The sequence below is a fragment of the Idiotropiscis lumnitzeri genome, chromosome 1, assembly GCF_059441095.1.
Source record: "Idiotropiscis lumnitzeri isolate Australia: NSW breed Sydney's pygmy pipehorse chromosome 1, RoL_Ilum_1.0, whole genome shotgun sequence".
Lineage (NCBI taxonomy): Eukaryota > Metazoa > Chordata > Actinopteri > Syngnathiformes > Syngnathidae > Idiotropiscis > Idiotropiscis lumnitzeri.
Genome location: NC_142391.1, coordinates 22,599,997 through 22,617,862, shown reverse-complemented (window position 1 = coordinate 22,617,862; position 17,866 = coordinate 22,599,997). Strand labels below are relative to the sequence as shown.

At 40.8% G+C, this 17,866-nt stretch overlaps 1 protein-coding gene across 1 annotated transcript in view; it reads left to right on the top strand.

Annotated features, from left to right (window-relative positions):
• Positions 1 to 17,866, top strand: part of LOC148343799 (uncharacterized) — a 71,150-nt gene that overhangs the window by 28,288 nt on the left and 24,996 nt on the right. The window contains exons 11-14 of the mRNA XM_088289799.1: positions 1,863 to 2,117; positions 3,556 to 3,643; positions 17,060 to 17,103; positions 17,186 to 17,261. Coding sequence (XP_088145925.1) covers positions 1,863 to 2,117; positions 3,556 to 3,643; positions 17,060 to 17,103; positions 17,186 to 17,261 — 463 coding nt within the window. The remainder of the gene's footprint in view (positions 1 to 1,862; positions 2,118 to 3,555; positions 3,644 to 17,059; positions 17,104 to 17,185; positions 17,262 to 17,866) is intronic.

The following is a 17,866-nucleotide window of genomic DNA, read 5'->3' as shown; positions in this document are numbered from 1 at the left end:
ACTGCTGGAGTGTGGCGCTTGTGGGCAGTTTGGAGAAATGTTTCGAAGAAAAATGCTGGTAAAGATGTCTCCATTTAGATGGTATTCAAGAATCAAATAAAGCTATTAAAACAGTATTTTAATTAAATATACTTCATATTTGGTGAGTTTGCATCAATTCCAAGATATTATTCAAGTAAATATCTGTTTAAAGCTTCGCAAAAAATAGTAGTTGTAAATTGTGATTAATCGCGATTAATCATGGAATTTTTTTGTGATTAATTTGTTAAAAACATTAATCACTTGACAGCACTAATTAATTAACATCTGTTCTACCTATCTTGCTAATAAGAAATGGCACACTTTCGTACAACATTACTTAAAGGAAACAAAACGAAAGCTCTTTTACTTTTGTAATAGCTAATAAAGATCCTCGAGCTGTTTGTCACTTCCAGTTGAAGCTCATTGACAAGCTGACATGTAAAACAAAAGATAATTAAACATTGAAATATTCAACCAAACCGTGTGATTTGATACGAAAGTCTGCTAGTTTCTTGCTAACATAATCTGAAACTATACTATGGTAATTAAAAATCACATTAGGCCTGCAATAAAAACCCATAAAAGGTAATCCCTTAAAATCCCACGATGCAACGGATAAACTGTGACTTACAGGAGTTCATTTTACTCTGGAGACAATTTAGTCGTATTTTTTATTTTTTTTTGTAAACACTGAACACAATCTCAAGGCAAACATGGAAGCTTTGATCAAGGGATAGCTGTTCAAAGCGTTTGCAAATGAAAAGTGCAGATGTGAACCTCTGCCAGGGAACTATTCTGCATTCTGGGACCAGTTACAGCAGCTGGCGCCTACGTAACAGCGTTACAGCTTTCTTGACAGAGACGAAGAGGCAGAGGATTTTTTTATTTGTGAGGTGTGTGTAATTCGCCCTCCCTGAACGATACTCTCAGTCGCGGCCAATTTCTTATATGAATCAATGCAGGCAGGCTAGATTCATGGCTGCATGGCGCTGCAGACAGGCATTAAAGGAAGGGCGGGAGAGGCTGTTTGGAGCGCAGCCAAGACAAAGTAAATCAGTGCCACTTTCCTCGTTAGACGTCAGCATCACGCAGTAGCCTCGCAGACGTCTGCTGGGTTTCACCTCTAAAGCTTCACTCCCAAAATTGAAATATTGTCCGCAAGTATGCAGTAGTCTGCATTGAGTATTTTTTGGCCCCTGGCACAATTTTCACATTGCAACATGAAATTTGGGAGGTATGTCTTGTCTTTAAAGTGGACGTTTTAAGTTGAATTGGGTCATTTCCAGGGGTCCTTCAAAAACAAAGTTGTGATACAGCTTTGTTTTATTTATATATTTATTTTTTGGAGGGGGGGGGGGATTCCGCCTCCAAGCCAGTTTGACTTAGCAAAATGAAATACGGAAGGCATGTCTATCATAAAACCTCCAAAAAAGTTTCCATAGGCAGTTTTATTAAGCAATTTTGACTGTGGTCAACATCATGAGCAGACCCACAAAAAGGTCTCATAAACCCATCCTTGACCTGAAACGTGTCGTCTGCCATTTGTGTTTGGAGAGGCCTCTTTTGGGTAAATGTAGTCATTTCTAGACTTCCGTCATTTCTAGGCACGTAAAAATATTTAAAGCTAAACCTGAAAAGACACAAGAAGCCATTTTGAAGTAAAGCAGACAGTTTTAGGGAGAAAAAAACACTTCCCTTTCCTACCTCCAATAGAAGTTATCCATCCTAACAGTGTAGCTCCCTGTATTTGGGCCTCATTGATATGTATATTAATTATAAATATGAATATACAGTATTTTATTGAGCAGATACTAAACAACATGATCCATACTCTCCAACAGTCTCACTCAGAGCAGTCGCTTGGACTCTTTGGGCAACCTCAGCCCAAGCAGCTCCCAGCTAAGCCCTGAACCCAACTCAGGCCATCTCCTGGGGGGACATCTCCAGTCCCCTCCCAAGGGTAGCCAAGGGCCCACATGGGAACAGGACAAGGCGGAGAATCCCACCCTGGACACCACTGAGTTGAGGGACTTCGACATCCTGCCACCCAAACCCGTCTGGGACAACGACAATAACAAGACCAGGACTGACATCAGGTATGTCAGCTGAACTAGCGAGGCGAAATGATCAGAGATGGGCATCCTGACCTACAGACGGAACAGTCCGCCAATACACTACTTCAGAGCGAATGTGATAAATCACGTTGTGGCGGGCCATAACCAAGTTCCTTGAGGCATGAATTTCTAAAAATAAACTTTTTATTATTGTGGCACTCATGAGGAAGTCAGAGACAATTGCACTTTAAATATGGTAAGCAGAAGAACACGATCTCACACAATGACAGGTGTGGGCAAGTCATTAGTCAACACGTCATGGACAATCACGGTGTCACATCAAAACTAAAGTTATCACGTGTTTCAAAGTGAGGCATTGTGTAACGTGGAAAGACATATCTGTAAAAAACAGTATAAATAACGAGAGCCGAAGACAGTGAGGTAGACTGGCACTTAGGGCAGCAGTCGTGAGAAAAAAAAAAAAGCTTACGTATATCAGAAAACTGCAATCCCTTGTCCCCTAAATGTATGTGGACATTTCTACTTATGGGATGGGCGGGTGTTGTTGGTTTGGCGGACTGGTAGAAAAAGTAAGGAGGGAAGCGCTTTGAAAAGACAAAGACAGACGGCGATTGAGGTAGGTTATTTTTTTGAATGAGGACGAGTGTAAGGACGAAAGAGTGGCCAGCTCGCGGATGGGGGATGGATCGGCAAAATAGGAGCCCATTTATAGAAAAGATATTGCAATCATTTTGTCAACAAGAATACAATAATTATTATTGTATCAATACTGTAAAATGAAAAAGAATGATACGATATCATCATGATACTTCGCCTATGATAATAATTATTTGATAATCAATATCATGGAAGAAAAAAAAAATCGATATTTTACTATCCATGTGTATATTGCAATAGTTTGCTCACAATTATAATCGATGTACTGGAAGAAAATCAGTTGATCTTGATACGTCATGATAAATGTGAGGATGTCGATACTGCATGTTGATGTATTAATACTGTAGGGTGAGAGCTAAAAATACCATATCTTAATATGTTTCAAACAATAACATCTATGTGATTATCGATACCTTGAAGGAAAAAAATGCTACAATAAATATGAGCGTATCGATAACGATATTGATCGTGTGAGGTATCGAGACAATTTCATTGCGCTATTTAACCAAACGTGTGAAGATTTATGGGATACATCAAGTATGAAAACTTTTATAGCTGACATCATGTATCACAGCTGATTTTCTTCCATTATATTGGCTGCAGTGCATCAAATATCCTGATTATATTGTTACCTCTCACGGTACACTATTGACATGCCGACATCAAGGATTGATACACACATTGAGATCTAAATGTGTGGTAGCAGGTTTTCTTCTCATATATTGTTTATCACATGCAAGCAAAATTGAACAGTATTGATCCAGCAAAGTATTGAATAAGGTTTTGTTTTGTTTTTTTTCAGTGGGCCGCTGGATGATCCTCCTCTGTGTTCTCCTTCGAAGATCCGCTGGCTCAAAGCATACTACAAAGTCAGGGCCAATCTCCTCCTGGTAGGACGTCTCATGCTGTCCTTTATCCCCCCCACCCACAAACACCATTCGCTTTCATTCCGAATTCGATGTGGCTTGGTTGACTTTCTGCTCTAGATTGGCACGTTTGGTCTCCGATTTAATACCGATGGTTGCTCTGTGGATCGTTTCAGACTTTAATGACGGTTGTTCTTCTGCAAGTTGGTGCATCATTCCAGGCTTTAATGCCGATGGTTGTGCTACACGTGTGTAAATAGTTTGAGGCTTTAATGCTGATGGTTGTGCTGTGAGTGGATAGTTACAAACTTTAATGTTGGTTGTTTTGCTGTTTATATAGGCATAGTTCAATGTTTTAATGCAGTTAGTTCCAGGATTTATGACTGATTGTTATGCTGCAAGTGTGCAGATAGTCACAGGCTTTAATGCTGATTGTTGTTTTGAAAGTGAATGGGGTTGCTCCAGGCTTTAATCCTGATTGCTTTGCTGCAAGTGTGGGGATAGTTATTGACTATAATAATGCTGTCGGTTCCTTGCTTTCATACTGCTCTTTGTGCGGCAACTGTGGGGGATGCTATAATTTTGATTGCATGGCAGTATGTCTATGCTCTTCTCTGTAATTCTCCTGTCATTTGTCATTGTTTGTTATTACGCCTTAAACATCAGAATCAAGTGTTTTTTTTTCCCCCAGCAGGATAAAAAATAGTCTTTTTTCTGGCTCCCTGGTCAGTATTGGCATGGCAACTGTATGACATCTCTGCGGCCCCGCTGCCGTCTATTTGTTTATGACAGGCAGCATTTATACTTTTATTATCCTGGAGAACCGAGAAGCGTTGGTTTAGTCTTAGTTATTGTATCATGTGCTGGAGTGTCAGTTTTAATTTTATGGATTTATTTCTATTGTGCAAAGTGGCCATTATTAGTGATCGATTCAATCATGTGACAGGTCGGCGGTGGACTTTTTTGGGAGACTACTTTATGGATTACTTCTCATTGCAGTGTTTATTTCTTTTCTACACGGTGGAGGTGAACGGGTCATCCTTCTCGTGTATAACGTCAACATTTTGTGTTCTCAAACTTTACAGAATGAAATGAATGCCCGCAATTAAAGCCACTATAAAAAAAAAAATCGATACCCTTGTTATTACTTGTGCCAAGGAGTTTTCAGTCGTGTTTTTTTGCAGTTGACTTAGCAAGATGACACAAAATGCTTTATTAATTTCTGGAATAACTTTGAGAGAGGAGGAAGGTGGGAGGAGGGGTGCAGTGCTGCGGCGAGAGGGAAGGTGGGTGTAGGGGGTTAAAGGAAGAAGCCATTACATTACATTTTGGTGGGGAGCCAAGATTTTTTTTTTCCACTTTTGTTAACTTTTTTTCCTCTTGGCAGATGTCCACAGTGCACGGCTGAGTGCTCTTGTTCTAAATAAGTCATTTTACTGGATAGATGGATGGATTGATTCCTTCTTTTTGGATGGTGGCATGAAGCCTTCATAGAAGACTTCATTTTTAATTGATGGATGGATGTTTGTATCGATGTAAGGACAATTTAAATGTGATACGCAACATGATAGTTATAATGAATCAAGTCTTCGACACACACAGACATGTGCCCAGGTATGTGTTGGACTTTGAGTATTATTTGTAGTCAATTTCTCTTTTGTTATGTTTGGAGTTTTCATGAACAATTTCCCATTTTCAAGGAATGATGGCATGCTAATTAAGTGTCGGACACGTCCATTGCACATGCTGTTGTGCCATGAAATTTCTTTTAAGCCACCGCGGATTTTGTGGATCATTTCAAGACACTTTCAGGATCGTGGAGGTGTCGAGAAGGTGCAGACCCATGAAAAGCATTTGTGAGGCTAGCTGAAGTGAAAAACAAAAATACACATGCATGTATATTTTTTAAAAAAGTGAGAGAACGGGAGGAAGAGGCGTGCCAGAGTGAGGAAGGCAGAGGGAGAGAGTGGCAGTTATTGAAAGAGAGAGAGGGAGGGGGGCATAGGGGGAAAGAGAGAGAGACAGAGAGAGGTAGGCAAGAGAAGGAGAGTTGGGGTGGGATAGTGGAAGAGAGGAGTAGATAGGAGAGATGGAAGGAAAGGAAGAAAGTGAGGTAATGGGAAGGAGAGAGTCAAAGTGAACATAAGGGAGAGAAAAAAGAGAGGGAGACAAAGGCGGAGAGAAAGAGAGAGGGAGGGAGAAAAGGAGAGCAAGAGAAAGAGAGAGCGAGCAAGGCAAAGAGAGAATGAAATGGAGGGGAGAGAAGAAGCATGGGGCTGGCAAGGAGGAAGAGAAGAGCAGATATGAGAAAATGGGAAGGAGTGAGTCAAAGAGAAAGTAAGGAGGGAGAGATGATGGAAGGAAAGTGAAGTGGTTTGGGTGGCAGAGAGAAAGAGAGGGAGGAAAGGATGGACAGATATAGGGAGAGGAAGGGAAGGAGGGAGAGAGTGGGGAGGAGAGAGAAAAACGCAAGAGAGGGGTGTTAGAAGGAAAGGAGAGAGTGACAGAGGAAGTAGAAGACAAGAACAAGAGAGAAACTGATAGAGAGAAGTGCATGCAGTGAGGGCAATAGAGGAGTGAAGAGAGAGTGAGAGAGGGGAAGTCAGGAAGGATGATAGAAAGAAAGAGAGGGAAGGTTGAGGTAAGGAAGGAGGGTGGCAAAAAGGAGGAGAGGAGAGACGGGAGGTAAGAGGGAGGGACAAGATGAGGGAGGGGGAAAGCGAGAGAGGAAAGGAGAATGGGAGAGAGCGAGCGAGGGTAGAGCGAGGAGAGAAGTGCGAGTACTGAGCGGCTCCATCAGTGACAAGAAGGAAGAGGAGGAGGAAGGACGGTGAAGATGCAGATGAGGATGAGGACGACCCTTGCCGTGATCCTGATTGGACATACAAACAGCTCGAAATGGATTTGATTGACAGCCCAACTAAAACATGCCGCAAAATCCACTTTGGAGGATATGTCCAGCAACTCTCATCCTCATCTTGGTGCTCTAGGTAAGTACATGGCGACCATTCATTCATGAAGGAGAGGAGACGTTTGAGGAATGAACGCAAATTCCATATTCTGACAAGCCCCCCGAGAGCTTTTACAGGAGCACCCCCCCCCCATCCCCGTACCTCCAAACCGACCCTGTGAACTTCCATCCTCAATTGCCAAACGCTGTCTATTTTTAACCAATCACGGTGCACTTTCACCTGCTTGCAAATCCGTCACTTAGAAGCAGAGTGAGACCTTCCTTGATCTTTGTCTGCTAGAGGACACATTTTGCGGCTTGCGGATGGACCGGCGTTTCAATTCCTGGCAGTCAAGAAAGTCATAAGATACAGAAAGTCAAGTAGGCGGCTGGGGTTTCGACCTCTGTCAAGGCATTGAGCCGATGCAATAAGTGTAGACCTAAAAGTTTCCGTATTTTTCCTTTTTTTTTTATCCCTGTTAAAAAACTCCCCTGGAACTAGATTTAGACAATAGTTCTTATTAGGGCCAGACCAATATGGATTTTTTTAGGCAGATTCCTGATGTTTGGCATAACAAAATTCAGAGAACTGAATTGACTGATGAATTAAAAAGTGTTTGGCAAGACTGAAGATTTCTTTGTGATGTTTTTTTTTAGAACTTAGGATGTTTGAATGTCATTATTTTTGTCTCATGCTGTTCTATTTTTGCCCATCGTAAAATTACTAATATTGCCCAATTAATGAATTGGGCCCTAGTTCTTATGGCCAAATGCACGATGGGCCTCCAAAACTCCCTAGTTTCATCTGAAGTTTCTGGAACCTTAATTCTTGACATTTATTTCTCAATTTAAAAGGTTTGAATCAGATATGAGAAAACCCAGAGATTAATGGACCGCTTACCCCCAAGCAGGGTCCCTTTTTTTGGCCCTGTACCATAGAACTGAATTTTGACAAGAGCTCCTGCGAGCTAAATTCTTGGTACTTAAACCTCCTGAGGCAAAATTAACTAAGGTCAGATATGTGAAGACCCAAAGGTTCTTATACCTCTAGAAAATACTGAGCATGATCTTTTTTTTAGCTCTGGTAAACTACCTGTCATTAAATTTAGACGATGGTTGTTATACACAGGAGTCCTGCAGAGGTTCCTAGTTCTTTATGTTGCTGGAACTTTTAGTTAAAAAAATTGCAGACTCTGCCCCAAAGGTTCCAGGAGCTCTTAAAAGTACTAGCCGCCTAGCAAGGTCTTCCGATAAACTGTGGTCCAAACATGTATTGGTCCTCCAAAAGTTCCTAATTTGACTTCAAATTCTTAACATCATATTGCTTGGAACTGTTTGGTTCCTGGTTTCAAACGGGTATAAGCTGAACCAACCTAAAAAGTGCAACTTTCAAAAGGTACTAGCCCCCAAGCAGGGTCTGTTGATGAATTATTGCTTACTAGTTGACTTGATTTGCATGCTACTCATATTACTAGTGAAGCGAAACTTAGCTAATAAAAATTTAGAATGTTGCCAGTAGTACGAGTAGAACTCTTAACACGGTTGTCAATTAGAGCACAGTTTTTCGTCACAATTTACATAGAGATGTAAGCCGAAGAGTGATGAGAGGCCGCTAAAGCCGTTAGCAGCAAGCTAACAGCTTGTCATTCAATTGAGCGGTGCAGAGAGGAAAGAGAAGGTTGATTGGATTACACTTCCCAGAATGCACCCTCGGCGGACATGCCTTGAATGCGTGTGTGTGTAGGGGCGGTAAACCAGGCTAATGAAGGCGGCAGACATGACTTAGTCGCATAATTGTGTATGAGATGGGTTATGTTGTGGTGAGTGTGTGTGTGTTGTAATGGTGGGTGGACATTTTTGGACAGCCCGTATTGTGTGTATGTTCTTGTTCATCTATCTACATGAGACATACTATAAAAGTTTTAGATGCTCCACCTTTAGTGCTTTTTGTGTTCTTGTTTTTGTTTTAGTGTGGTACAAAATTGACATTTTGGAATGTTTCGCATTGTGTATGTCTGTGTCCAGTCATATATGTGCCTAGCCCACTGCAAACGTTACTGGACCACTCTTGTTTCGCTCCACAATGTTGCGTGCGTCCATGTTTATGCTACTAAGAATTCTTCATTGATTCTATTTTCCCCGTCGCACTCCACAATGTTGTGTACATCCGTGAGGCACGATACCACTTTTTTGTTACACTTCTGCCTCGATTTGTTAGCTTTCACTAAATTTCTCTGAAATAATCCTTTATTCCTTGTAATCGCTGACATGTATACGCTCCACAATGTTGTGCAGTTGTCAGCGAGGGCTGTTTTTGTCTCCGCTGAAGGTGAGCAGAGGACATTTTCATATTTCCTTGTTTCATACTCCATCTTTTCTTTACTGCCTTCAATAGAAAAAGTCTGATTGATGGCTAGCGGATGTGCTGTCTTAAAGCTATTCCATTGATCGTCTCTGCGTGAAACGGTCACAAGAGCACGGCCGCCGTTTAGCAATGATCAATAACGTCTTCAGAAGGAGGAAATCTTGGTAAGAGTCAGATTGGATTGTCAGTTGCAATTCGTTTGCGTATCAAAATGTTGGCAGGTTTTTTTTTTCTCCCCCTCCAGCAACAATTTGTGTACATCAAGAAATGCGAATGTCACAAGAGCGTGACGGCCTAACAGGCTGGTAATGCACTCAAATGTCAAAACATGACACTTTTATTGTCATGGGTCGTCACTCAAACCTGCTAATTAAACTTCTATTTACAGCTAGATTTCTATATGTATATGTAAAAAATTATTTAAGTCAAATATAACTGACCTGGACTAAACAATTGTACTGTCGCAAAGTTTGAGAATGGAGTGGTTGTGTTGCATATCATGCGAGGAGTTTGCGTACTATACACTGCGTTAGAGAAACAGTATACTCAAGACCTTTTTATTCTACAGTAATCCCCACTCTGGGTTTACAGTCCCACTGTTTCGCTCAATTATTTATTTATTTTTTTACCATTCTGTTCTACCATTGCCAACCACGAGATGATGGCATACTATTGTTTGACACTGTAAATTTAAAAAAAAAAGAATGAAAACAAAGTATTTCAATAAGATAATTAAATGGGAAGTTCTCTTAAATCCTGCTTTTTACACTTAAATAAAGCTAAAGCTATAAGTTAGTTTTATAATTTACCTCTTTAATTACTGATGTATATCTTGAGATAAGTGTCGGTAAAAAACAAGATACCCAATACCATATATTAGATCATAAACAATGCTGTTGATTTTATGATAGCTATTCATTTGTTGTTGATATCCCTGTTTGTTTTATATTCTGATTAATATTGTCAGCTTGACGGTGGAATACAGGTTTGTAAACCACTGTAATGACTAACAGACCCCTGTAGATGGCGGCATTGCCTTGCTTTGGATTTGAGATCAGCAAATCTTTTGTGAAGAAGGTGGGGGATGAGCCGAGGCTTCTCATGTCAACTATGTGGAAAAGAAATGGCAGAATGTTTCAAGTTGGACATGTTTACTCCTCGGATTCCTTAATGAAGTATGCATAATGTGTAAACTGAGTACAGAATGTACGTTGCAATTCCGAGGAAAGAAGAGCGAATGCCATTTAAAAAAAGCCACTGATGTTCAACTGGAGCCATGCGGTGACGCAGCGTCGCTCACTGCATGTTTCTTAATTACAAAATGTATCTTTGTAAATGCCATCAAAAGCTCTCTTACGGTTTCGTTTTGTTTCTTTTCACAAAAATGTTTTCTCCACATTTTGGGCGAAACCAACCAATGTTCTACTGTTGATTACTAAAGAATGAAAAAAGATGGAGATACCCATTTCCAACTTAACTGTTGGCACACCATCTCTACCCCGCGCAAAAAAAAGTCATAACATAAGTTAGCTTCACTGCTAATATCACCCATTGAAGAAGCAGCCAAAGTGAAGTGGCCGCTGAGTGCTCTTAAAAATGTGCAGCCATACCAAAGTTAAGAGCGATTGCCAGAGAGACCAAACGCCCTCAGTGCCAGACGCAGCAAATTGAAATATTCCCAAATGTGGAACATCAAAGGAGCGTCAAGTGTGGAGATGAAAATATATTTCAACAGGAATCAAACTTAGCCTGAAGCTAACGGCAGTCAGCACATTAATGCACTTATGGATATGCTTAACGATGTCAAAGTACTTTGACGTGAGAAGAGCTCCCAAGCTGCTGAACCTTTAACCAGGAAAAGTGTGGGTGTTGGAACGCCCCCTTAAGTAGTGTGTGTGAACTTTTTCTCTGAAATTTGTGTCGGTTGTGTTTCTTATCGGGTTGTAAGCATCTGTTTTAACGTCTTTCTTGAAGGGGTGGGGGGTGTGGGGTTGGCTGGCTTTGCCAAGAATTTGGCGTGTGTTGAACACCAACTGGTGTGATTTACGTTCACTCTTTTTTTTTTGACAGCGAAGGACTTCCAGACGCTGACATCCAATCAATGTGTCAGTCAATGAATAGAATTAAGAGTATTGTGTGAGGGCCGTAAGTCAAGTCACATAAAAAAAAAAAAAATGAAGTGAAAGTGAAATATTCCCAATCCTCCCTCCTTGGGTGTCATTGCAATGTTCTGAAGCTTTCAACAATCATAATGAAGTGAAATAAAATCCATTTCTTGTACATGGTGACCATTTAGTTGAAGAAGAGTGGCCATATTATTGATTCTGAATTTAAACTAGATCAAGATCAAGATCTAATTCAATCCAATAATCCAGCCTTTTTAAAATAACCCTCATATTATGACGATTTTAACAAAAAAAGTCACGTGATACTAGTTAGCTACTTGCTAATTAGCAAAAAATGACTAACAGTGACAAAATATGTATATTTAATGCAAATTCCATCTTTAGATATACAAGACTTCATCCTTACCTCATGCTATGCTAACCCTCCCAAAAATGTCAAATTTAAAATACAATTTTCCGCTTACTTTCAAGAAAAACTGAACATCTCGCCTCTTAAATTTTGTTTGGTAAAGTTAATAATGCTCAAGTTTGATAGTTAAAAGTAAAAAAAAAAAAAAAAACAACAAAATAATCACGGTTTTTGTCACTCGTTAGCTAGCTTTGTTATCTGAGTTTGTACATTTTAGTAGTTTTTGTTTAATTTCTGTAACTCAAACTAACAAATGGTGATCAAAATATAACCTCTTGCTAGTTTTTGGAGGTAGTAATGCTCAATTTTGATTGATATTTTAACAAAAGTGAATAAAATCTCTTAGCTACTTAGTGGTCGGTGGCTAATGACTTACAACATTATGGATACATAATTTGATGACTGTACAAAGGTTTAAAAAGAATTGTTAACAAAAACGAAAAACAAAATCACTTGTATTTGTCCATCTGTGAGCTAGCAGTCTACTTCCTGGTTTCTGACAAATGACACACGACTGTTGGTTAGCTCCTGAACCACTTCATTGTTTGTCATGTTAATGAAATGGCGTCGTAAAACACTAACAAGGTGAACCAGAGGGAAAAAAATCACTTGCGTCTTTTTGTTAACCGGAGGTCTACTTAATGTTTTGCAGAGAGTGGCATAGGTCATTACAAATTGATATTCTGTCACTGCACAAACGGCAAAAAAAACCCAACAAAAAAACACTTTTTGGTGATCTATAAAAATATAATAATGCGTGATTTTGGTTGATATTTTTAACTAAAGTGACCAAATAAAATCCCTTCTATTTGTTTGTGCAACTGCCCGCTACACATTGATATTTGGTTACGATACAAATAGCAAAAAAAAAAGAATTATCATAAAAATAAAAATGAAAAAAAAAAAACGAGAAAAAAAAAACACTTGTGTTCGTCTGTCAGTTAGTTAACTAGCAAGTTCCTGCTTGGTTCACAGAAAACGATGTTCGACCAATGGACATTTCTAACAGCAAAAATCATTGGTAATGAAAGTGACTAAGTTGGCTACTTCTTGGTTCCTGATGTAGCAGCATGTGGCTCAGTACCAAAGCTATTCCTGTATGCTTAGATGCACCACATTTTAGCATGAGAGGAGAAAGCCTTGTATGCTGCACTCCATGCGTGAAGGTATACTCTGTACAATTTCTCCTTGCTCTTGCAAAGTATTATCCAGAAAGACTTGCATTGCAATTAGATTGCATGGAGCTTTATCTGGATTGTCATTCCTCAAATGTCTCGATACTTCTTATTTTTTTCGTTGAAATCTTTACTTAATATGAATGTGTAAATGAAAATATTTACTAAATATTCCAATGTTTTTGTCTTTTCTTTATTTTTTTTCCCTTTCTTCCTTTTTTTAGCCCAGTTACCAGCATGCTGACTTGTTGGGATAAAAAACATATCTCCTGCAGATATAATAAGCAGGAAATGGTAGCCGCCTTTTGAGGACAATGTGGGGAACACCATAAGGAACATGTTCTCCAGAAATCGCTCCGGTGGGCCACATGGAGCCAGTGTGCCCCCTAAGGGAGGCACCAAGACCAAGAAACGAGCCCCCAACCCCAAGGTAGCCCTGGTCATCCGGGGGAAAATTCACAGGTTGCTGCAAGGGTCCATGGCCCACCACGTTACCGATCCCCAGCATTATTATGAGGAAGAGGACAAATGTGCCAAGGATCGCAGACAGCTTTATATGAAAACAGCATCCAGGGATGAAGCCTCCCCTTCGGCTGTCATGTCAAATGGTAAAGGACAAGAAGGACCATCGGGACCACCATGTGTCGGTGAAGTGGAGCTGATTCGTGAAGGGTGTTTACGTATACCCTGCACTCTACAGCGCAAAAGTGGAAAATCCCCTGCTAATCGGAAGCGGATCTCCTTCGAAGGTTTGCTCCCATTATCTCCCGAGATGCCGCCCACCCACGTCCCAATCTCTGGTTCTGCCAGACCGGACCGTAATGGCATCTTGGTCACTTCCCCCCGTGCTCGACCCAAGAGACCTTACTCTGCCGGGGACACCTTGGATTATGACTTCACCACTCCCCTCCCAGGACCACCAGAGCCAGACGAGGAGGAAGGGCGTCTGGGTGAGGAGGAGTCCAGTGCCATCATCGATCACATTCTCAAAGAGTTGAGGGGCATCAACAAGATCCAGGAGGAGATCTCAGACCTCAGGGATTACCTCACCTCAGTGAAGGGTTCTGTGGAGGAGGTGTCGTCCTGCGTGGATGCTGTGTTGCTGGAAATTGAGGGCATTCGCTCCAGTGGGAAGGGGGAGCAAGGCCAAAATGCACGGGCCGGTACATGGTCAGGGGCGGTGCGCATGGATGGGTCCTCCGCTCGTAGGAGACCAGCCAGTGCGTACGGCAGTTTAGAGAGCGCAGCACCAAAGTTCAACCATTTTTCCAACATTCGCAAAGTGGAATTGCGACGACCGAGGTCAAAGGACTACTCAGTATCTTCAATTGCAGAATCAGCAAATCATCAAGACTCTGAGGAACTTGACGATACTTCGGACCTCAGTTCTGATATCCCAGAAGGCGCAATAGCTAGAAAGCTGAGCTTTGGCCAAGACTGCCTGAGCACCACTTCCTTATCTTCTCAAAGTTCCAAATCTGAGTCTGATTTGGAGAGACCTACCGATCAGGCAAAAGATAATTGGGTGAACGCGACACTGCAGCATGGAGCTGCTGGTGAGTGTCTTTGGGACGCGGAATCTTCTTACCGACAGGATCACAAATCAGAGGCTTTATACGACGGAGCAGTTGGTTGGGATCAGTATGCCACCAGGATTTCCTCTGATCATGGCTTGGTTGGATCAAGGCAGCATTACTCCAACTCACCTGCGAGGACATCCTCACGTCGAGAGGACTGGCAAACGCGCAGGTCTAAATCCCAGCCAGGATTTCAGACAAACCATGGAAATTACAACATAGATTATTCTTACCCTAAAAGTTCTGGTTACCATTCTTTTGATGGACATTATGGATACTCCAATGGGTTCAACTATGACCAATCAAACAAGCAGGTTGGTTGTTATGATGGAATTTATCTGCCGTATGAAGACTCTACAGCAGGGACGTGGACGCTGCAGGAGAAACCCTTTGTTCTGGAGACTGTAAACAGACACCCACAACCTGGTCAGGAAGATCTCCAAACGGGCTTCAATGTCAGAAGTATTAGTCGAGCAGTTTCTGACTTTAGTTCTGCTTTGCGTGGAGCACTTCGCAAACTTGAGGTCCCCCCAGACCAGGATCCAGAAGATGGAACAGGCTTTGACATATCCACACTTTCTGACATGCCTCCAAAATCTTTTAGCTGGGACCTTGTGAGCCAAAACATTCCTTGTGAACAAGGTGAAGAAGAATTTGAAGCCACCAGCCAGCATTACCCAAGTTTGGAACTCGTAGCCTATCCCGAGTCGATGTCCACCAGTGTTCCAGATCATGCAGACGTTCCTGAGGAGTGGCATCTTGGTCTAAATGTCAAGAGCCAACTGTCTCAAGGCACGACCACTGAATCCTTGTCGGCTGCAGAACCAGAGGAACAAGGAGATAACGTGGAAGTCAAGTCAGCCATCCAAGCTGAGGAGCAAAACCTAGAGATTAGCCAGATGGACGAACGCAAACAAAAATGTGTCAGGAGTTTCCAGAAGATCCTACGGGAGAAGCGTGAAATGAGGCGCAACCTATCCAGTGTGTCCACTTCCTCTCGGGAGGGCTTTGAAGCAGGTAGAACTTAATTGGAAATCATTTATTCTTGATCACGTTTCCGTCAAAACAGAGTTCAAAATATTATTTATAGGGTGTAGGCTGCCTTGCCAAAAGTCAGCTCGGATAGACTCCAACTCATCGGCGGCGAAGATTTAGTTCGTTATGCTGGAATTTTGGAAAATTAAGTCCCTGAAGCCAGGTTTGTTTAGCAGCATGAATTATGGTAGGTAGGTCTATTGTGAGTAGACCCACGAAAGTCTCAAGAAGTCATTCCTTGTCTGATTGCTACCAAATTCCAAGTATATCCAGTATACTAGACAAAGAGACGACATTATAAGTTCCAGAGTCTGCAAAATTGAGGATGACTTGCTGACATACATTTCTGGTCAAATTCTTAACTTCTGGACATTTTTTTTTTTTTACGTTTAGAAGAACCTTAGCAGAGTATAGCCACTAAACTCTTAGCGCTAATATCAATTTGACGCCGTCTGTCTTATCGTCTGCCCTAAAGCCAAGATTATCATACCCTCACGAGTGTCTTCCATCCATCACCTGCCAATTGCCAGCTTTGGTGGCCATTTGCTGAATTAGAACAGATGAATCATCTCTTTGGGAAGAAGATATATATTTTTTTCTTATAGCCAGAAGGACATGTTAATGAACATTGATGAGTTCCGTCGGCTGTTAGCGCTTAAGCATGTGTTTACACATGGCCATATTTCTTGTGCTGTCTTGCAGGTGGAAGTCAAGATGGAGATCAGGTTTCTGACCGTGTGGTTTCTCTGCCTCCTGACATTACTAACATTACATCCCCCAAGACCTTGTTCATGTGTAATTTGATGGAATGTTTCTTTGGTGTCCGGTTGCATTCAAACTGCATCATATTGCCATATTGACGACAAATAACATCAGCATTAGAGTGTGTTTTGTAGGACCTGAGCACGTGGCGCGAAAGCCCCCCTTGAAATTGTTTTGATTTTCTTCTTCATTATTATTAGAAAGTATCCATCAGTCCATTTTCTTAATTCACCCTTGTGAATTTTTTTTGTGTACACTCCTGGAATCTTGGGGAAATGAATTTCATTTAACAATATGAAACTTGGGAAACATGTTTATCTGGAGTTGATCCACCAAAAAGTCTCAAGAAACCATTGAACATTTTGGCCAGTCTTTCAAGTGGTCCTAAAAATGAGATCTGTTCCCAGGGAGGTTGTAAATATCGAGTCACCGCAGCCGGTTTTACTTAGAAACTTGAAAATTCAGTTGCACAAAAAGGAAGCCATGCCGAAAAAGACACAAGAAGCATGTCACTTTGGTTTGAAGATGACATTTTAGGTTAATTTTTGTCATTAGGAGACTGGTCTATCATGAGTTGTCCCACCAAAAAATTATTAAGAAGCCACGCCAGAAAACACAAAATAAGTCTACGCGCATTCTTGTTTTGAAGTATCCATATGAGGGCTTATTTTGGCCATTTCTCGTGGGCATTCAAAGGCAAACTACCGTCGAGATTTTCTTCTACTGCTCCCAAATGAAAATGAATATGATCGAGAGAGGGGTGGCACTACGATGAATTGAGGATATTTTGCGTGTTCGTCACTATGTGTGGATGGAGCAATACATAAAAGATAGATGACTCAAAAGAGAAAAATTGTTGTTTTCCTCGTCGCCACCTTTTGGAGAGATGCTATCATTAGCATGCTGTGCTGAAAGTCAACCAAGCCGCCTCAACCCCGACTCGCTTCCATCTGCATGCTACTTGTGGCGTCCATAAACCCCTAAAAGATACCCATGCATCCATCTGCTTTGAAATCTGTGACGTTTGACTTTGTCTTTCAGAGCCAAGATGGCGACCCCGGCAAGCAGCCTTGGGTCAAGCCAGGGTCAGTGAACGCCTCATAGTATCCGCCCGGGAATATTCCTTATACAACCTATTTATATATGGCTCTGTGCATTTGTTTGTAGGGAAAACACACCTTTTGGAATTGACAGTATGCCGAACCTCCGAAAGCGTAGGCCCATTCCGCTCGTTAGTGAAGTGGTGAGTTCAAATCTTTGTTACAGCTCTAGCTGCTGTGAAATGCGTTATATAAATAACATTGTATTGTATATAATATATACACATTTCTTTGTATGTTTAAATAAATATAGAGAGCGAGAGAGAGACTGAGAGAGTTTAAGTGTAATACTGGATCCAGAAAAGGCATTAATGCATAATAATAATAATGTGATAAAATTGTAGCAACTCTGAAAGAAAATGGTTTGATAGACAAGAATTATATAAAAAAAAGTACAAATTATTAAATTAAAAATACAATTCAGAAATTCACAACATGAATGACAAAAATATGTTTTGCAATCATATGTCTGTTGTCTTAGTTTTGTCACAAGTTACTGTCTCTACTATCCTTCACTCTTATTTTTGTCTTTTGTTTGAAATAATACTTGTGTAAATTCAACATTTAAAAGAAATCATGCAAAATATATAATGTGGCAAAATGAACTATTTCACCTTATTTCTGTGCCCTATTTGTCATACATATTTTAAGACCAACATTGCAATTAATAATCATATAAATACATGTAAATTAAATTACAAATTTTAATTAAATAATGCCACAAAATTGGATATTTCACCCATTACTC